Raw genomic sequence first — 21,685 nt, 5'->3', positions numbered from 1 at the left:
CACATCCCGGGTACTGCTCAAGGCCGGGCTGGATGGGGCTCTGAGCAACCTGCTCCTACTGCAAGATGTCCCTGCGCTTGGCAAGGGGCTTGGAACCAGATGATCTTTAAGATCCCTTCCAACCCAAACCATTGTGTGATTTGGTGATTCCTTGAGACCTCCAATCTGGTTATAAAATAGCATTTCCTGACCTCACAAGGCCATTTGGGCTAACTACACTGCGGCATTCCCACGCAACCGTGACACACAAGCAGCAAAGCTTTAATTCCCATGCTGAGAAGCATTTAAGCCTTCCAGTCGCTGAGATCTTGTGAATGAGCCCGGCGGCCCGAGCAGCCGGCGAACGCCCACGCCCCGCACCGCGGCCCACACCCTGAGCCCCCGCCCGCCATTGCGGCCCGCGGGCGCCCCCCGGTGCCGCTGGGCGAGAGTGGCGGGGGGCGGGGGCAGCGGCGCCGCCGCTTCCGGCCTCCATTTTACGCGGCGGCAGCGGCCGGAGGCCGAGGCGGTGCTGCGGGTGGAGGGTTCGGCCTGGACGGGCGCGTTGCGAGTGCCGCGTTGGTTCTTCTTCCTTGGGCGTGGTGGACGAGGTTGTGGTCTCCTGTGGCTGCGCTTCCCGGAGTGCCAGCGCGGGGATGGGCTCCCCCAGGTCCCCCGGGAAGTTCGGCCCCGGCCGCTGAGCCCGCCCGGAGCCCCCCGAAAGGTTCGCGGGTCGTGTCCCCGGGGAGCGGGAGGAGCAGAGCGGGGCAGGGCCGGCCGGCCCCGCGGGCAGCATGGACCAGAGCGTGGTGGAGCACCCGGTGACCCTCATCATCAAGGCCCCCAACCAGAAATACACCGACCAGACCATCAGCTGCTTTCTGGAGTGGACTGTGGGCAAGCTGAAGTCCCACCTCTCCAAGGTGTACCCCAGTAAGCCGGTGAGTTGTTGGCCAGCCCTTTTCCCTCGCCTTGTCGATAAGGCTGGCACTGCGGCGACTTGGGGACAGGCGGTCGAGATTTCCCTTTTAAGCCTTGTTAAATAAACAAACAAGAGCCCTGCTGCCGGAGAGAGACCTGCGGGAAGGCGATGGCCGGCCCTCTGCTTTCAGGGAAGTTGGCAGTGTAACAAATATGAAGCTGCTCTTTTACATCGTGTGACAAGATCGCAGCGTAGCATCCTGAAAGGCGATATCGCTAAAGATGCTTACTAATGCTTCACTTATCTTTTATTTGGGAACTGAGATTTAGGTATCTCAGTTAACTGAATTTGCGACTGATTTTTGTAAATTTAAGAGTACTGGCTAAGAGTTCTGTCTGTTCCAAAGTACAAGTGATAGGGTTAACAGGATCTAGGAAATTCTTTGAAGTGTGGAGCAGATAGATGTTAATTCATAAAATTATTTGAAATTATGTAGCTGAACAACCTCTAAAATTATTTCGTCTTTGAAAAGCCATTTTTCTTGAGATTGTGTGGAAAATTCTGCTGTCAAATGTTATATGAACTTGTATGACAGCTGTGACTGTATTTTGAAACTTAATACCTATAGCTTTTTGCGTTTCTGAGGGCAATACGCTTTATTCCTCCTAAATTCTAAATGTGGCAGTTAGAAGGGGCTATGAAAAAAGCATAGGCAATAGATGATAATATTGTATATGTGTAGAATGGCAGTCGTGGAGAATGGTATATTTAAAAATTTGTTCCAGAGAAGTGTATGAGAACTGCAGCAGCATATGGGGCCTACAACCAGGCTTTAGAAAACACCATAAGAAGGTGCCATTTATATTTTAAATTATTTTTCACCTAGTTCAGTAGAAGAATTACTGTCATTGTTGATTTTTTTGACATGGAAAAGTAAAATGGTTGCTTTGTCTCAAAAAGGGTTTCTGCCTTTAGGAGACAGAAGAAGAAAAGCAGCCAACAACTTGGTCTGTGTCACTGGTACATTGACATCTGTTAAACAGTTGTGAGAGTTTGTGAATATAGTTATTGCTGTGGGTAATTCTCTGCTGAAAGAGCCTATCTGCTGTGGAAAACAAAAATACCACTCAGCTGATTGCTACTTTGTCCTCCTCACTAGAATTTCCTCCAGTGACGTGTTTGTGAAACACTAGTTTTCTTACTCATCCTATGAATGATCCTGCTAAATTCAGCTCCTGAAAGGAAAGAACCATAATGAACAAGAGGTTTGCATGTTGCACTGTAGGGTTTAAACAGCAGTATAGTGTTAAATTTCAGTTTCCTGAAACATCTTTCTCCTGTTGAAAATAGATTCCTCAACATGCCTCTCAGTATTACATGATTAGTTCAGCACACCCAAGTTTGTTCTGGGTTAAAGAATGGGGAGTTTCTTTAATGAGAACTGTCTCAGTAATTCCAATTTAATTTGGATTTACTGCATTTGCAGTTAAACTAATAACTGAACACAGTATTTTTATTTCACAGGACCTTTCAAGTTAAAGTAATAACATAGGAGAGGAGAAAGGTATTTAACAGAATAGCTCCTATGTATAGTAAAATCAAAAAACATTTTTGAGTGCTACTGCTTTTTTCAAATGTAAGTCCTTTTGCTTTTAGGAGCTCCCCTCCACCTCCCCCCCTTTTTTTTTCCCCCTTCCTTTTAAACCAGGTCAGTGTTAAAAGCTTGATTTCTCTGTTCCCTCAATATGATAGGTCCTGGAAATAATTTCTATTACAATGCTGTTTTAAGGTGGTGGGAATGCACCAGAATACAGATACTCTACAGGCATTGAAGTGTTCTTGAAGGGTGTAAAGTAGAAGTCAGTTGCTGTCCCTGCTGTACATAGTATTTCAAGTCTTCTGTGTGAATTGAACCTCATTCTTGTATGTGCATCTGTAAATTATTCAGTAAATTATGATAACTGTAAGTGTCCTAATTAAGTTTACAATTTATTAAGCGTATTTAGAAAGTGAGGTGATTAGAATAGGCAAATGTGGAGTTAGGTCTTGAGGCAGCGTTTTCCAGATTAATTTGTGTAAATTACTTGCCTAAATACATACAAATTTCAAATACAGCAGATTTAGATTGGTTTAGTTGTTATTAAAGTTGATGCACTTTGCAAAGTAAGTGCTTGCATAAGCTAAATAGGTTCAGAAGGGTGTTAAATTATGTTTGTGAACTAAGATTCACGTTTTTCAGTACTTTTGCTCCCTGTCTGCACCAGTTTTCACAGCTAGAGTACTGCAGTTACAGTGTCCCTAAATAAAATACTGATGTAGAATAATGCAAGGCTCTTGTAAAATCAGCCTGGGTGTCTCAGTCTGGCAGATCCTACCTTCTGCATTAACTGCTGCATTGATTACACCCATAAACAGTAATTGAAAACTGCTGTTTCTCATTTCCCACAGTACCTGTCATCTAGCATTTGCCTACAGTTCCAACTAGATGGGGTTGTCTGGATTTTTATTAGCTATGGAAGAATGGGAGAGAGGCTTAGTGAACTAAAATAACACCTGTCTGGTAGCTGCAACTGGATAGCTCAGAGATCACCTGTGTTCCTACAGAGCATTGCTACACTGCCTTAGGTTTGGTGTTTGGTAATGTGCTGGGCATAGCTAGTTTGGACTAAGCATTGCAAAAGAAGTCTTGCATGAAAAATGGAGGAAAAAATTCCAAACCAGTAACTCTGGAGTTGTTAGTTTTGAATATGTACATTTTGGATCTTGTTTTGCAGACTGTCTCCCATCTCACTCTAGGTTCTAGAATAATTTTTTCTGATACCATGTGCTCTCTTCTGGAAATGGGGCTACTCTAATTATGTGGTTTGAGGTGTTTTTCCATCACAGTTCAGTGTTTCAGCTAGCAGTGAGCGTCCTGTTCTTGAAGCAGGAGGTGTGGTAGTGAAATTTCCTCTGGCAGAGGATGAGTTGAATGCCTTTTTCATTTACTTTGGCATATATGTGAACTACTGTGTTTCCACATTTATTACCTCTTCTTCCATCTGTATTAAAAAAAAAAAAGTCAATTTCAGAATTGCAAGCTTTCAACCTGAGAATTGCAGGTGATAATCCTTCAGTTCTCAGGCAGTTGTTTAATTTATGAAGGGAGTTGTTTAATTTATGGAGGGAGGAGCATGGGGTTTAAGGCCTCATCTTCCCCATTAAAGTACTCAACATATGCTTAACCTTTTCTTTTGTGGCTTTACTGTAGGGAGTTAAAATGCATTACTGAAGGCCGTGTAGTCAGCTTTTAGGGGGTGTTTTAATCTTGCCAGTTTCACCTCTGTATAATACTCATATTTAAAAGTGACTTATATCTTGTTTGAGAAGATGCTTTAATGAGAGGGGGTGGAAGAGGGGCTGGTTCATGAGGTGCTGAAGAGAACAATTGAAAGGGACCATGTAGAAAGCCCCATTAGAGTGAGACAGGCAAAACAACACTCTAGTGCTATGCTGGATGATGATTTCAAGATTTGGAGTTTGAAGGGTTTTTGGTGTTGGGCTTTCCTTGTTTTAAATGCTTATCTGTTTTTACTAATCTCCAGATAATCTGTCTCAGGACCCAGAAACAAGGATTCTTAAAATTTTTCTTCTGATTGCAGTGATCAGTCTGAAGCAACAAGTCTCCAATTTACAGGAAATTAAAGTTTTCTTTAATCTTGATGCTTAAATTCTGAGTTTTCAGTCCTTTCCCAAACACAGAATGCAAGCTTGCATTCTGCTGGTAGCCTGTTCATGCTTGAAGGGAGCAACAAAATGGTATACCTCAAAAGAAGTTACTGACATGAGACAGGCATTGTTTGTTGTTTTAAGTGTAAATAGAAATAGTACAGCGTTGTTGTTGAATGTATTGCAGTATTTTATCAATTTGAGCTGCAAATAATTAATTCCCCATGCTGCGAGACATAGAAATACTGTCCAAGGCCACTAATTAAAAATACAGAAAAGTGCAGAACAGTAGAGAAAATGACTCTTAAATAGAAGTGATAAACAGTTCTGCACAGAATGTGGCAGGTTATTTTTTTTAAAAAAAACTTGTATTCAATCATGAATGGCTAGTATGGCTTTGGGGAAAAAGTTAAAGCTTCAGATTTACTGAGTACTTATCAGCATTATTTGCTTTGAATCTCTGTTTTGTTCTGATGATATGACCATATTTTTTTCCAGGTAAAAAACCCCAAACAGTTTTGTAACATTTCCGTATTCTGCTAAATTATTTGGGATCTATAGAAGGCTATTGCAAGAAAAAAAAGTCAAAACTTCTGTGAAAGTTTTTCCTAATCACGGAGATCTGGGGCTCAGCTATTTGTCTTAGTATTAGCATGAACAAGCCAGCAGAGTGAGCAGCAGAGGGCTGGGATAGGCAGAGGAGAGGTGTAAGGCTTGGTGTTAGCATGATGGGGAAATTCTTCAAATAGTTCATGCTGATAATGCATGTTTGTTCCACTGCTGTTAGGCCAGATTTCTTTGTTTAGCATTTGTTTTTCTTTATTTTGTTTGACTGAGTATGCTCATTGTTTTAGCATACTGGACATCTTAATGTAGATAAGGACCTAAAATAATTTCCTTTAAAATAATTTTGTTATTTCTGTTGTGTGGAATAGTCCAAAGTTATTAAAATATGAACAGTATATAATTTGTTTAAAAAAAGAAATACAATCTTTGTTTACAATACTAGATTGTTTTAAACTGTGAAACTGTAAAAATAGGCAAAAAAGCTTACTCAGGTTGGAAGGCTGCCTTACAAAAAACCTTTTGCTGATTCTTGCTTTTTAATGCTTTCCTTCTTGTTTTTTGTAGTGATGTTGGTTTGTGGTTTTTTGTGGTTTTTTTTGTCTGCAGGGGGTTTGAGGGTGGGGGCAAGGACTAGTAACGAAAGTCCTTGTTGAAAAAGACTGAAATTTGTGCTCTTCTGTGTATTTTAATTGGCATTCCATTGTTCTGCTCACATTTTTTGCCCCAGCCACTTCTCTATCTATATTTTCAGAAGCTGACTGGGACCAGGAGCAGGGTAAAGAACCAATCACTAAAAGACAGGAATTTTTGAATGTACTTGAAAGTTTTCTTGACAAGCATTTATCCTTAAGTGTTAATTGTTATGACACTCTTGCTGAGTGCTTAATAGCATAATTCTTTTTCAGGAGTAATTTGTGAATTGGACTTCTGAAGCCTCTGAAATGTTTTTAAGTCTCTCTGTTGGTGATTGGACTTAACATTTGTAGATGAGAAAATTCCTTTTATCTCCAGCTATCTACCTGTGCAGCAGGAAAACAGCTAAATTGCTTTCTTTGTCCCCATCTCCTAGTCTACAAAGGATCAGAGACTGGTGTATTCTGGCAGACTGCTTCCTGATCATCTGCAGCTGAAAGATGTTCTCAGAAAAGTAAGCTTTATATCAACACCATACAATATTTGATCAAACCCTGGTTTTAGGAAATAGGAATTTAGATTTGTGTTATCTAACTTAAAATTTTCATTGTTGTATTGACAGATGTAACCATATAATGTTGCTATGTCCTGGAAAATGTATTTTCAAGTATGCCTTGTGTGTAGGATTGTCATCATTGTGGATAGAGGAGGTGTTTGCAATTGGTGGGAGAGCAAGTAGGCTATGCTAAGTCCCCAGCAAGTGATATGTTGTATCATAAAATCTTGGAATGATTTGTGTTGGAAAGGACCTTTTAGATCTTCTAGTTACAAACCTCCTGCTTTGGGCAGGGGCACCTTCCACTAGACCACGTTGCTTAGAGCTCCAACCTGGCCTTGACTTCTTTGGACAATCACCACTGTCAATAAATGGAGTTATACAGCATATTTGTGTTGATTTGGGACATCATTTAAATTCTCAGAGAGCTGTAAATCCCGAACTTATGTCAAAAATGTCACTTGTATAAGCAGATAAAGAGTAATATGTTAATTATGGAGAACCAAGAATTCTCAATTCCTGAATAATTTTCTGGGAAGGCTATTTGTTTTCTTGGTCTTGATTTGGCAGCTGTTAACCATTCCTGATGATGTTTGAAACTTTGTTGGTTCTTGCTCTTTTCATTTCATACTTTAAAAAAAATTCTGTTGGTTCCTATTGGAACAAATAATTCTATTAGTCTAATTTTGGATTCTTCAGTCAACATTTAGATCCCAGGTCTGAATATGTGTGACATCTCATGCACACATGCACTTAGTTTTCAAACTGGCTCAAATAGCTTGGATTGATGATACCAAGTAATAAGGACTTCATTAAGTTAGGAAAGTTCTTAAAAATGCATAGAGCAAGATATTTAGGGTAGATTATAAACAACTTTTCTTTCAATTTTGATGGTGACAGGAAACATGATGCATTATCTTGAGTTGTCTAAATTATTTGTAAACAGCTCAGGATGAATCAATTGCTATTCAATTGGGGAAATGCCTTAGGTTCTTGCACAGTTTTTAATCCTGTGAAATATATGAACTCCATAATATAGTACCTGGCTGTGGGTAAGGATAGTTTTCTCTAGTGTACTGAGGTAAAAATTATTCTACAGGCTGCAAGAGTGTGTGGGTCACGTTTTAAAACTTCCTGTGGAGCAAAGTCTCCAAACGTGGGTGGTCCTTTAGTGGGCACCTGAACTTCAGTATTAAGATGGAGAAACAGATGCAGAGGAGTCTTGAGTATTGCTTCAGCAGACTAACACTTATAATCTTTATTCTGAAAGAGATTTTATTAAATGGGATTAAGCTTCTTACCAAAGAAGGTGTTTGCAGTTTACTATGTATAGGTTTACTAGAAAACTGAAGCTGGACTATTCCAAACCAGTGTATGCCCTGTGCCACTTAAATGTTCAAGGAAATGGTTACAAAACTTATCTCAAAGCTTAGTTTTGCTTGCTAAGTACAAAATGAAATCCAAATTCCTTAAATTCACTTGGCCTGCTTGCTGTGCACTCGCTTTAGAAAGCAATATTTCAAACTTTGTGTATGTGCTAGAGGAGAAACTTTGTAACCAATGTCTTCCTTCACCATACAGGGGCTGTGCTTGACTTCAGAGCATTGGCATAATGCTTTAATGTCATAATGGCACTTACAGGCCTTGGGTGTGGTTAAAGAAATTCAGTGGATTTGAAAGCACACTAGTCTTAAGCACAAAGTTAGAACTTTGTGTTGGAAGAAGAGGAGTTTTTGTGCTTTTGAGAGCTTTTGGAAAAACATGATTAAACTTAAATTCAGTCTCATTCTCTGCCAAAATCTTCCTACTGGATTATCTATAAATGCCTAATATTATCTGAGGACTTACTAAATTGCTGAGTCTAGCTTTGTGATACTTGCTCCTTGGTACTAACCAGTCATTTATTTCAAGGACACAAAATGCCTCAAGGCTGGAAGTTGTGACACTCTTCTGGCACAGTGGTGTCCAATACATTACAAATGAATAGAAGTATGTTACAATAAACTGCTGCATTTAATAAAGCTGTATGCTGCAGGCTAACCAGTGGTATGTCTTGCTTTCCTTGCCTTTCCCAGGGGCATAAATTCTTATCTAGGAAGAAGGTGATTAGTTAGGTTCAAGGCTTTTGACAAGGCCAAAGTGCTGATCACCTGTGTTCAGTGCTTTCTGATCCTTGCTTGGGGTTAGAGGCCCGTTCATGGGAAGGAGTTTAAAAGACTGAATGTGCATTGGCTATGCTAGCAGTCATGCACAGTGGTGTGTAAAAGCATTTATCTAGTTTTCTGTATTCCTGAAGATCAAAACCATAAAAATGGGTAGATGGCTGTTATAACACATTTATATGTAGTTTAAAAAAACCCCTCCAAATGCAGATTTTCTGAATGTCATCTCATTAAAAATGGCAGCTTGCCTACACCATGCTGATTTCAGAAGAGGATAGAGGGATGTTTTTGTTGCTCCTCTTGCTAAAAATTTAGTTACCGAGGAAGCTTCAATGTGCAATTTAAATATGGAGCCATAGCTGTTGTGTTGCTATGGCCATGTAAGGGAGTGTTTTAATTTGGTACAGTGAAATAGCTTCAGATTGAAGTTATGGCCTTCAGATTTGGGGTGAGCAAGTTCTGGCAGAATTGGCATGACCTTGCTATATGGCTTCAAGTTATGGCATGCATTTGCTTCCTCATGTTCAAATATTTGGGAATACTCAAGCCCCACCTAGCACTTTGAATAACATTCCCTGAGCATGGAATATCTGCAGGGGCCCTTCAGTTGCATGTCAGGCTTGAGCCAAGCTAGGGTCAAGCCTAACATGCAATGACAATTGTTCCTGTCTTGGTCTGCTTGTGGAATTCCAGTGCCTACATTTTTCATGTACCCTAATGTCTCTATTCAATAATGCTCTTCATAGACTTCAGTGCAAATGTAAGCATTCCTAATTTTAGGTAAACTTAGCCCTGTAAAAGGTATGAGATTTTTCCAAAAGTTTGTGATACACTTCCTCATGCTTTTCCTGGAGTTCTTCCATTGGTTCTGCTATACTACAGTTTTAGGGAAAACTTTGATAAAGTCAATGTTCCATATGTTATTGTGGACAGCTTCTAAGAAGGCATTTGTTCTGAAACAGTAGAATTCTCTTGGGCTGGACTCAAGTGTTGTTCTGTGGTCTCTTTTGTATAATATTTCTTTAATGCTTACAACTTTGAATTTTTGAAGACTTTTTTTTACTTGTTGCTTTAGCTCTTTGATTTCTTTAATTTTTAGCAAGATGAATATCATATGGTTCACCTGGTATGTACATCTCGGACACCCCCAAGTTCTCCAAAACCCAGCACCAGTAGAGAAGGTCATGGAGCATCAACTTCCAGCAGTAGCTCAGTGAGTTTTTTCATACACAGGACATTAATTCCTTCTACACTAAGGAAATTTGCCATTAATTTCTCTTTAACTTTTGTGTGTAAAATGGTGTGTTGAAAGTAGAGCATGCTATATGAATTTGTACAATTAGACTTGATTATTTAAGGATGTAATTGTATTTAAGCAAAGATGACCTTTTTTCAAATTGTAATAGTTATGTTTATTAGATGATAAAGCACTACTTTTTCTAAGCTACTCTTTTTAACACTGTATTGCAAAGTACACTTCCCTGTCTCTCCATATCTCTGTATCTTTGGCAGAAATTGCAGAGTGTATTCAGAATTTTAGAAAAACTAAGTTGGGATTTGTTTTGTGAAAATGTAAGAGAGACCAATCAAAATCTTGCTGTTGTTGTGAGATGCAGGTGGAACTTGGCCAGGTTTTTTTGTTTGACAGGAATTGGCCAGTATTTATGTATGAACTTGGAGCTAGTCATAGCATCTGTAAGGCAGTCAGAAGTAGGAAGTGTTCTTAACACTTTTATTAGTTAAATTGTTAACAGAACATGCTTTTTTATGGTGTTTTGAGCCTTCCCCTCCTCCTCCTCACACCCTCCGAAAATGATGGTGGTCTTTGGTTATATTGTGTTTTAAAAGCAGATATGATTTCTGTTGAGAACTTGCTAGTTCTTCTTTTTCCAGAATTGGCGGTATCACTAAGCAACCCTTGAAGGGTAGCCAGAAAGGGATATATAAAATACCAATGTAGGTGCATTTCATCTGAGCTGTGTGGATTGTCACCATATGGGAAATGCCCTTTGAAGCTGTCTGCCTTCATTCTGCTGTTGACAGGGCCTGTGTCAGGCTGCTGTGTGACAGTCAGAAACACAAGCAGTTTAAGCAATAGTAGAGAGGGGACTGTGGCTACAACATCTTTTCAAAGGCTTTATTTATATTTTTTACTGACAGGACTCAGGCGGCCTGCTTGGCAAGTATTTATTGCTGTATACATCAGTTGTCAGTGTTGTATTTGAATGACTGTATTAATGACTGCTTAAAGCAGGCAGTTTGCAAAGTGCTAAGTTCATAACACTTTGGAGGAAGCAGCCTAAACCCAAAGCCTGAATGGCCTTTGTCCTTCTATTTGTTTTTTATTTTTATTCCTCCCCACCCCCACTGGTCTAGCGGTAAATTCTTCTTGTGTTTTTTGTGGTATTGATGTCTTAAGTAATTGCACCTCCTCACTTCCTGAGTTGTCAAAGTTAAAGAGGATTTTTGACTAAGTAAATACTACAGTAATTCTTAGCAACAGGATTTGGGGATTTATTACAACTGAAATAATGCATCTCAATGGCCCCATTGTAATCTTGTTATGGTGACAGTTTAGAAGCTGGGTACCAGAGGTCTGACACTGGTTTAGGTGTGTTCCTTGGAGCCTGAGTAGTTCCTAGCTGTTTCCCTATTCTCATTGATAGCTCCCTTCCAGTGATGAGTGCAGCAATTTGGATTGGGCAGCTGGCACAGTGAAGAGGGTGAAGAGTAGAAGGGGTAACTAAAGATAAGGATAGGGGAATGGTGTTTTAAGTCACTGTCTCTGAAGACAGTCATATCCTGAAGTTGCAGTTACTTCTGTTAACAATAGTCACTAGACTTTCTGTTCCTGCTAAATATTCTTTCAATTAAGTTTTAGTTTGCTTCAGCTTTTTGAAACTATGATTTCCAGTGACTTGTGGTTTTCTCTGGAAGCTATCAAGTGTTGAGCCTTTCTGAAAAATTCTTTTATTATTTTCCCCTCTTGCACCTGAGTGCAATTTTGAATTTCTGTTTTTACTAAGGCTTGCCAGACCCAATAAAACCACAGAAGACTTACCCAGTGTTTACACTCTTATTAAAATGTGTGACAAAACATTAAAGCAAGTAGTTTTTTAAGACACCGTGGTAAATCTTATAATGGTGCCAAAGATCCACAACCTTGATTTTATTTATTTTTAAGAATTTAGACCGTTCTGGATCAACTGCTGCCTCACCCACAAACCAAGAAGCTGCTTCTACATCTTTGAACACTAGTGCAGATGGAGTGAGGCATCGTAATCTTCCACAAGCACACAGCAATCCCATGCCAAGCCACCAGTTCCCTTATTTAATGCAAGGGTAAGTGAGACTGAAGCAATCCTCACTCTTTGATACTCTTTACAATGCTTTAAATGTTCAGTTGCAATTAAATTTTTTTCACAGTCTGGAAAACCATTTGGCTAGTTCGCCTTGAAGCACAAGTCAATTTAGAAAAGTTTTGATGTGAAAATTAGTGGTTTTAGCCAGGAGTCAGTCAAAGAGGAAGTGCTCTTGGTGCTCCCCTTCAGGCTGATTTTGTTATTTTTCTTTATGCTTCCTGCCCTCAATTTTCTTGGAGAAGTGCAGCTTTAATATGTCTTGTGGATGTAGTTAGTAATGTAACTGATAGAATTATTACTTCTGGTTGTCTTTTCTGTCCCGTATTTTAGCAATCAGCACTAAATTCTTAGCAGAATGTGGTGGTTTCTAGCTTTTTACACATAAAAGATGTAATTTGTCATTTCTCCATATTTGATTCAACTGTAGAAATGATATGCAGGTGTTTTGAGTACATGTAGTGCTTGTGTATCTACAACAGAATTCTTAAGGATTTTCATACATGCCAGAGAAAGGTAACCAAGTCTAGATCAGGTCTGTTACTGCATAACTATTCAAATTTTGTTCTTTTTCTTTTGTGCTTAAAAAGCAGCTTTAGGAATTTTAAGCCACGTGACCTTAGCAGCTGCTTAAACATGTTTTTGTTGTTAGTAGCAGTAGTAGTAGCTTCTTTCAAGGGGAAAACAGGAGGATGGTATGTTCTGAGATGATAGCTGTCATTTCTTCAGGGAGCCACTTTCAAGCTTCCTTTCTGACAAGGTGTTCTTCCAGCACTGTATAGATTCTAGAAACCTGCTTTGGGGAATGTTGAAACAAAAACCCCTAAAATATGAATGTGCTAACACTAACATTGCTTCTGTTGCTGGAAAGGAAACAGATGCCAGGAGCTGTTAAAACTTATTAACAAGAGTTTCAGTTTAATTTACATGCTCTCATTACAGTTAACTTAGACTTTACACTTCTTGCTAGTTTTCATCTTGAATTTGTTATTTTTTTAATTATTATCTGAATTGTACTATCTGCTGGCAAGAGTGGGTGGAGACTTAGGTTATTCTGATGAAATGCATCTTCACAGACTGCCCTTCTGACAAAGCTAAGCAACACCTACCTGCCTAGATTGACTGCCAGAACTGCTGTTGGTGTAATGTAAATTAATTCCAGAAGCAATTTATTACGTGTTGTGTGAATGGCTAATCTGTGAGAACTTTTAACATTTTTCTAATTAGCTTTTCACACAGATGTATTCTGAGTGAGTTTTTGTCAAGTGTGGTGAACTGAATAGGCTGTGGACTCCAAAAGGCAGCAGAACCATTATTTAGTCTTTGGGCTGAATTAATTTGTGTCAGTTTGGGAGACATTGCTGTCTTGGAAAGAAGGAATAACTTACATTACAAATACTAAGTCTGTGACTTGCTATGTCTAGCATGTAATGTGGATTAAGAGGAGTGGATTTGTGGACTGAAAGAAGTGCAGAGAACCTGACATGACTACATATTTCAGGGGTTTCAGTCCTACTTGGACTATTTCTAGCTTGGTTACCTGGAATAGGGTCCTGCTTGTTTTTGTGGTGCATTGGCAGTGCACCCAAATCACGTATTTCAATTTTGTGTAATCCAGAAGGAATCCAGATGGTGTTCCAAGAGCATTCTGTGGTGCAAACAGAACTGTAGTAAGAGCAAGTGACTGGAGGTTTCCAGGAGTGCATTCCTAATCTGAACAGAAATGCCAAAATAAACAAACTCTAAATAATCCTAGGCTTTTGTGTTTTTTGAAAGTATTTTAATGGAATGCTGTCAGAACTTGAACTAGATCTTTGTGGACTGTTGGGTATTGGCTCTGCTCAACTTGAAATAATCTGTGCCCAGTGCCTGCTGGAGTCTGCTTGCTTCTTTAAGAACCCTTTTTAATGCTTCAGTAGTCTTTTCAGATGCATCTGCTTTTGCTTTTAGGCACTGCTGCTTGTATTCCAGCAGAAAGAAATACCCTCTCTTCTTTTAGCTGTCACTTAAACATCATTTGGGGCAGTGGGATCTAGCTTTAATGTAATTTATGTGCAGATCAAGACTTGCTAGGAAAATGAAGATTCATAGCTGAAACTGGTGTTACTTTGTTGATTTTTCTTTTATTTTCATGACCAAAAAATTTTTATTCTCGCTTTTCTTGCATGATGAAATATAGGCACTACTGATAGGGAAAGATCACCAGGTGTTTGAAAATTTATGTAAGAGTCACTTTCCTTGGGTGTTTTGCAATACTCGATTGACTTGTACAAATAAGTAATGTGAATGTTAGATGATTAAATTACGGTTTTGATGTTTTTTCAGCTCCTGGCTTAAAGCTGCAGTGTGAGATTGAACATACTTTGGGAAAATAGCATTTAGTTCAGATTGTTGAAGTATTACAGGGAAAAAAATTAAAACCTTCTGTTGCTTTTAAGCTTTTGCAAATGCTGTTTTTAAGAACTCCACACTTGAGGTGGGACTGGGGAAGTAGTTTGTGTATGTACCAAGTGATTCTTTAGCTGGGGGGAGCCAGCACAGCGTTGTCTGCTCCTGTGGACTTTGTTGGGGATCAGGGTCTGTGCTCCAGAGGCACAAAGAGAACACACGGGCTCAGCCCTGGCAGGGCTCACATTTCAGGCTGGAGAGCGCTTGGAAGCAGTAAACAGACAAGAGGCATCAAGGCAGTGAAATCATTTGTCCAGTGTGGGTGCCCCATCTAGTGAAATGCTTTTGTATTGTGCACACAGTAATGTTTGAAAGCAAACAACAAAATGACATACTGGCAGCATGCAGTATATCCCAGCACATAAATATATTGCTGCATCAGTCACCTTTGCTCTGTATTTTCTTCTAAGTAGCAGGTATCATAGCAGAGGATACTGAAATGCTGCCTGAAGTTGGTATTCCAGGCTTTTAAGTCTGAATAAAAATTCTTGTTTTTTCACTTGTGGTGAGCAGTATCTTTGTGACAACCTTACCTTCAAATTCAGGGCTGGTTAGTTTATTTGGGTGTCTTCCATAGACCAAAAGAAGTAGTTTTGTGCTTTTGAGCCATCCTGAGGAGCACTATGTCTCTTTTCAGAATATTCTGAAGCTACCTCTACCATTTGAACTGTTTTCTGGCTTATCCAACTGTTCTTCTGTTGTCTGCTCTGCTTTGTTCTCCAGTCTTGGAATGCCTATACAGATCCTATTTGCTTCTTTGTTCTTACACTGTTGCTGCCATTCTTTTGATACACTCTGCTTCCTACCTCTTTCTCCTCCTTTTGGAAAAAGATGAGGAGAAGGTATTGTGCTACTTTACTTTTTCCTTGAACAGCAAGCTGCCTTGCTTTGCTGAGAAGATCCTCTTCTTTGTGGAGGTTCTTCTCATTGAAATACATTGTTACAGTGTAAAGAGTTGTTTCTGAATTTCATAAGCTGACTTAATATCGTGGCAGCTGTAATGGCTGTATAATTGACAACATCTGCCTCCATTTGATTTTTGATGAGCAAAGAAAATACTGCTGTACTAGCTAGCATTCTAAGCCAGAAGCCAGTTGTAAGCCAGTCTACTTTTGCTCAATTAATGGAGCCAAGTCTTGAAAAATTAAATCTTTCTTCTCAAAAAGTCACGTCTTCTAGAAAAGCTATTGGGGAAAATAGAATTAGAAACCACCACAATATTTGAATGGGAAAGAAATCATGTGAAAGAAAAGAGCATGACAACTGAACTTCTGTGGTTTGTCTTGTTTGACTGGCTACTTAATCTACCATTAAGCTTTAAGACATCAAGAAAGCAGCTTTCAAAAGAGTTTGAAAGAAAGGTGAGGCTCAAATCCAGTGATATTTCTAAAAGATGTATCTGTGAGAGCAAGCTTAGCCTAAGCCCTCTCAACTTTTTTTGAGGTCAATATAGCAGTTACAAGGAAGAACCCTAAAATCTGTATGTGAGAAAAGGAAATGGCAAATTCCTTCAGAACTCACCCAGGCAAGTTGAGTAGTACTGATTTTTGCTGACTGAGGTGGAAGTGAGTGATCCTGCCTGTTCAAAACCCCATCTGATACTCCACCTGCTTGAAACTGAGACACTGCTCAGTGATTTGTCTCAGCACAGTACTTAATGACACTCATGTAGAATATTTAAATCATCTTTACATTTTGAGGTCAAATGTTTTGTGAATTTTGGAGGAGTCTTATCTCTCTAAGTGTATGCCAGTTCCAGGGAGAGAAAAAACACATTCTTACAGCTTGCAATTGTAAATCATGATTTATGTTTTTCAACAGTAGCTCCATGGCATTGCTGTTTCAACACATTAATTATGCATAAATAAACAGCATCAGCAGGGCTCCTAGTTAACCATTTCAATATTTGAAATAAACCTTGAATAATGCCTCTGACTGTTTCAGTTTGTGTTTGGTATCAGGACAGTACTTTTGGTGGTTTTTTGGGCTTGTTTTCCTCTAAACTGTTGTCAAAACAGGTTATAGCTAAATGCAAACACAACAGTTTTAGCAGAGGTCATGGTGTTGCATGGCAGGTTCTTGTCCAGAATTACAATGCAATACTTATTCATGTGTAACATGGAAAAAACATTTTAATGTCTTCCTCCCATCTTTCTTTCTGGGCATGTCGTGTATATCTGAGTGCCTGGTAGACTAATGAAATCTCTTGGTGATATCTTTGCAGGGAGTGCCTTACTTAGGGAACAGGTGTAGTCTGCAGTACAATTACAGCAGTCTCAGCTTTTGCTACCTACAGTCTGAATAAACTTTTCTTCATGCTTTATACTCTCATGCTGTCCTGAAAGATGTCCTGGTTTACTACAGTTCACTACATCAAAATCTTTTGGGAAAGAGTTGGAAATCTTGCCAAAACATGCTATATGCTCTAGGAGGTAAGAGAGGATAAGAAGTCTTATAGCAGACAAAACCAGCCAAAACTTATGTACAGGAGTTTTATCTCTCTTGCATGTGAATCAGAATCACATATACTCAAAATATTGAAGGGGGGGGAAGTAAATCCTTTACAGTGTTCTTAGTTGCAATCTTCAGAAGCTGTATCTGAAAGATTAGTTTGTTGTCTTTGCTTATGTTATTTCTTCAGGTCTCTGATCACGGTGATATTTCAGATATTGCTTCTAAAAGAAAACTGTAGAAGATAGTGAATTTTCCCTTTAGACCTCTTGTAGACCTTTAAGGATGACCTCTGAATTAGAAAGGAATTGTATGAAAGATTTCTGCAGTTAGCACAGTCTTGAAAAATTTCCAGCATTGTTTTGTCCCAGAGACGCAGCTAGTGCACATACTAAATGAAAACCAAAATTTTCTTTCTATGGAAATAACTTTGCTTATTCATTTCTTTTATGAAAATGTAGTGCTTTTTTGAAATGGGTTAGATGATCTTACTATGTGTTATTTCAGCATGTTATTTTAGGGGAACAAATGAGAGGAGAAATGCTACTTTAATTGTTCTTTAATACTAGCACGCTTTTTAAATGTCACAATTCAGAGCTGAATGTTTTTCCTTAAATCGTTTTCTAGCAACATAGGCAACCAGTTTCCAGGCCAAGGTGCTCCTGCTGGGTTTTCTATGTATCCTGCATTCAGTCCCTTACAGATGATATGGTGGCAACAGATGTATGTACGTCAGTACTACATGCAATAGTAAGTCTGCATTATCTTAGTACTGAGCTACACTAGTGAAAAGAATATATTAAATGTTTTTTTCAGGATGAAAATGGCAGTGTTTATTTTGTCTAGCTCTGTTTTATACTCTGTTTTCTCTAGCAAATTATGAAATCTAGTCGTGAATTAGAATTAATGTCTTAGTAAATAAAACTCTAAGGGAGAATGCAGTTTGTTTTGACATGTATTACACCTGAAACTGTAGCAAAGAAGACAGGCTTAGTAATTATGGTGCATGTTTTTTGACAAACCAGGTTTATGTTTAAATTTTTAGCCAAGCTGCTGTTTCAGCCCAAGTGACTTCCAGCACTGAGCCAGCGAGATCTGCAGTTGCCCAGGGTGTGAATTCAGAACACGCTCCTGCAAATGAGCCTGCAGCAGTGCCAAATGTAGCTGTCCAGGACAACAGGCCTGTAAACCAAAATGTTCAGATGAATGCACAGGGTGGCCCAGTAGTGAATGAAGAGGACTTCAACCGGGACTGGCTGGACTGGATGTACACGTTCTCTAGAGCAGCAATTCTTCTGAGCATTGTATACTTCTATTCTTCTTTCAGTCGGTTTGTCATGGTAATGGGAGCCATGCTGCTGGTTTATTTGTGAGTACAACAGTTGAGTATAGCTGCAGGTGTGAGATGTGGAGTATGGTGCTGATGTTTATTCCATTTAAAAGAAAAAATCATCCACGTGTGAAAATTTACACACTGCTCCTTTACAATAGGATGTGTCTGTTAAAAAAACAAATTTAAACAAGTAGAGAAACTGATGTGAAGAAAAGTAATTCTCAAAATGTTTTTACACCGAGCTGGATACCTCTTATACCTGAAACACAATGTTCTTACATATTGGTGATATTAGTTGATCAGTATTGTTGAAATGTAGCATTTTGGAATGAAAATTTGGAAAGCAGGTGTGTGAGGGGAAGGAAGCTCATATAGGTCAAGCATATACTTGCATAAACTTAAGTTTACTGCTTGGGTATGAAATTGCAGAGCAAAGCTCAAATATCTTTCCAAAATAATGTGTAGGGGTGTGTGCAGTAAGTTTTCTTAGGTAATGGTACTGTAATAGTGGGGTACTAGATCTGGTAGAATACAGAGATGTAAAATTTTTTTAACTATATGTCATAAAGACCTAAGCACATTCTGTGCTTAGTTGAGAAATACCAGTACTGTTGTCATCACTTCCTTTTGCATATGAAGATACCTTAATGATGTAAATAGAAGTGGAAAGCATAAGTAATGCTTGGTATTTTGGACTGATGTCATTCACTGAGAGTTTCCTTACACTGTAGTCTCAGTCCTAACTAGGACTGTTCTTTCATACAGGTAAGGTAATTGAAATCAGAATATAGATGCTTGGAAATGTAGGATAGGCTTATTTTATTTACAGTGGTGATGTGGTTCAAGCATTAGATCAAATTTAAATTGCTTTTTTCCACAGCAAATTAAAATAAACTAAGAAAATTAAGACTGGCTTTGAAAACTTACTTAACTTCAGTGCTTAAAAATGGGGAAGAGACCCATATTCTACATAGTTAATCACCTAATTGTGGTACATTATTTGTCTTCTGGAACTGAGGGCTGTAAACAGCAAGACCTTAATGCAAACATTGAAGAATAGCCATTCAGTTTAGTAGTGTGAATCACAGAAAAATAGATGTAACCTTATTCATTTGAAAATACTTGCAGAATTTGCTGCAGTAGTGAGCTGTAGAAGAAAAATTTTTTTGTTCCTTTCAAAAGAGAGGTTTTCAACTGTTCCGCTTTCTTACATAGACACCAAGCTGGATGGTTTCCCTTTAGGCAAGAGGGAGGCCAACAACAGGCAGCCAATAATGCAGAAGTGAACCGTGATGGGCAGCATGCAAATAATCCTGATCTTGAGGAGATGGTGAGTAAGGGCAGATATGTCTTTTGAGACTCCTGTGTATTATACTGTATGTTGTAGTGCCTGGACAGAAAGCCAGCTTTTGTGGAATGGAGTTGGTTTAACCAGAAGGCTTTCAGCATTGTCCTCAGGTTGTGCCTGCTGCTTAAATTCTGTATTTCTCCAGTCTGACAATTACTGTCTCTACTTGAATCACAGACTTTCTTCATGCTAGTTACTTCAGGAGGTTGTTCTGAGAGAAGTCACTTAATGTAGGAAGATACTGCTGGTTACCTTATGTCAGAATTCTGAAAAGAAGCAGTTGAATTGCTTCAATTTCTGTTTTTAAAGGAGCGACTTATGGATGATGGGATTGATGAAGACAACGGAGAAGATGCAGGTGAAGATGGCAATACAGAGCAGCAGCCTGGATTCATGGCTTCTGCTTGGTCCTTTATCACAACCTTCTTCACATCACTGATCCCTGAAGGGCCTCCACAGGTTGGCAATTAAAGTGAAAAAGAACTGTGTCAGGCAGCCTCAGTAGCCATATGTAGAAGTGGAGCAGATTCTAGAGAGTGTTCTAAATACAGTGCAATTTCTGAAAATTTATAATGTTATCTTTTTGATCATGGTGTACAAAAATGTGTATTTTTTTTTCTTTTGGCTTTCTCATGCATTGACTATTTTAAGCACAAGTGGACTACTAAATGCTTTCTTTAAGATTCTTCTTTTTCTGAAGAATAAAATGTAAAGATATTGGTCTTCCATGTTTTGTTTTATTTTCAAATGTGTGTTACTCTGATGCAAAGAGCTTGTATGTAATCTGCACCATTACCTCTTTAAAGAGCTGTTAAAAGTATGAACGTTGACAGACCTTTCCAAATGCTCTCTATTTACCTGAATAACTAATCTTGTGTTTGTTGCAGGGTATGAATTCTCATGTGGGATTTGGAACTTACATAATTCCTGAGAGAATGCACTTAACACAAGGGTTACTTGTTAATGGCATGTTGTCTTCATGTCAGAACGTAGCAAGCTTCTTCGTTTAAAAAGCTGAGAGCTTTTTCTTGAGGCTGTACTGACATTCATTAAAGTTGGAGGTATTTGACAGCTCTTCAAAGACAATTGGCAGTGATGGGATAAACCTTAAATGTTTGATACATACAGTACTTTTTAAGGAGAATATAGCTGTGCTGGGGCAAAACATGTACATTAGGTTTTTTAATAAAGACTGTTATGGTAACTCTTTTGGATGTTTATATGCATATTTGAATGCAAATGGCTAAATTGTGCCTCCTTAAGGATGAGGATATGATTAATTTGCGAGTGTAATAAAGTTATCATGGTGGCATTACTGACATTGACCAAAGTGATGTGTTTGTAGCAGCGTCTGTACAATGCTCTCAACACCAGACTATCCGTATTCTTTAACGTCATTAACCTAATTAAAACTGAGAAAGAAAATGGTACATGAGAGAGTAGCAGAGTGCTATGTCAGATTTTTGGTTGCTTTCCTTAATCATAATCAAGAAGGTACATTTGGTTTTGTTCTTAATCCTGAAGTTATGGTGTGCTCTCTAACTTAAAATTGTCTGCAAAGATTCTGTTACACTACCACCAAAGTAAAGCCTGTTTGACCTCAAGTAGAGGACAAAGCTCCTGAATACTCTGAGTGAGTGATAAATAGGGATTTATTTTTCGCTTGATTTTGTTAAACTGCTATGCAGCGAAGTTTTAAACTAAAAGAAAACCTTTTAAGTTTCACAAATTTGTCAGAGGAGAAATAGAAACGTAAGTCTTAAAAGCATCAGTTATGTTATTTGCTGTAGAGCAATGATGAATAAGTCATTTTTATTATGAAGTTTTCTTCCTATTTTTACTACAGAAAGCTGCTCTAAGTTTAGGTTCTTTACTAGGTAAACATAAATGGGTTGACCTTGTCTATGAAAAGTTACCTTTTTTAGTTTGGCAGATGGATCTAACTTGACTAATAATTTAAGACATGGTACAAAAACTTAGGTTTTTAAAGGAGTGCCACAAGTGTCTTGTATGTAATAGGCCTTACTTCTGGAATATATTGAAGAAATTTCATCTGTTTGACAGATGAACACATCATTTCATGTGTGTTCTCCCTCTCGCTTTTACCAAGTTTTTCTTTTACTGTTTTTCTTTTTGTCCTTGTGTTAGTATACCTGTAAGATGTGCAGTTATGACCTGACAGTATCCAGCTTTCAGCAGCAATTTGTTGCTTACCAAAC

General features: G+C 38.7%; 1 protein-coding gene across 4 annotated transcripts; it reads left to right on the top strand.

Moving 5' to 3' along the window:
- The first annotated feature begins 461 nt into the window (after positions 1–461).
- On the top strand, positions 462–20,785 carry HERPUD2 (HERPUD family member 2). 4 transcript variants are annotated; one of them, XM_054273379.1, is made up of 9 exons: positions 462–920; positions 6,246–6,323; positions 9,627–9,740; positions 11,712–11,869; positions 16,680–16,766; positions 17,413–17,535; positions 17,831–18,154; positions 19,361–19,448; positions 19,776–20,785. In XM_054273379.1, exons 1-9 carry the CDS (start codon positions 774–776, stop codon positions 19,935–19,937), a joined length of 1,281 nt encoding a protein of 426 aa, XP_054129354.1. In that variant the 5' UTR covers positions 462–773; the 3' UTR covers positions 19,938–20,785. The 4 variants fall into 4 exon arrangements, with proteins under 4 accessions (XP_054129354.1, XP_054129355.1, XP_054129353.1 ...); XM_054273378.1 differs by having other exon boundaries at positions 463–920; positions 19,334–19,448; XM_054273380.1 differs by lacking the exon at positions 6,246–6,323 and having other exon boundaries at positions 19,334–19,448.
- The last annotated feature ends 900 nt before the right edge of the window (positions 20,786–21,685 follow it).

This window comes from Melozone crissalis, unplaced genomic scaffold (assembly GCF_028551555.1).
Source record: "Melozone crissalis strain CALT ecotype California unplaced genomic scaffold, PUWL_Pcris_2 ptg000016l_1, whole genome shotgun sequence".
Taxonomy (NCBI): Eukaryota; Metazoa; Chordata; class Aves; order Passeriformes; family Passerellidae; genus Melozone; species Melozone crissalis.
The sequence above is the reverse complement of the archived record's forward strand: the minus strand, read 5'-3'. Positions and strand labels throughout refer to the sequence as shown.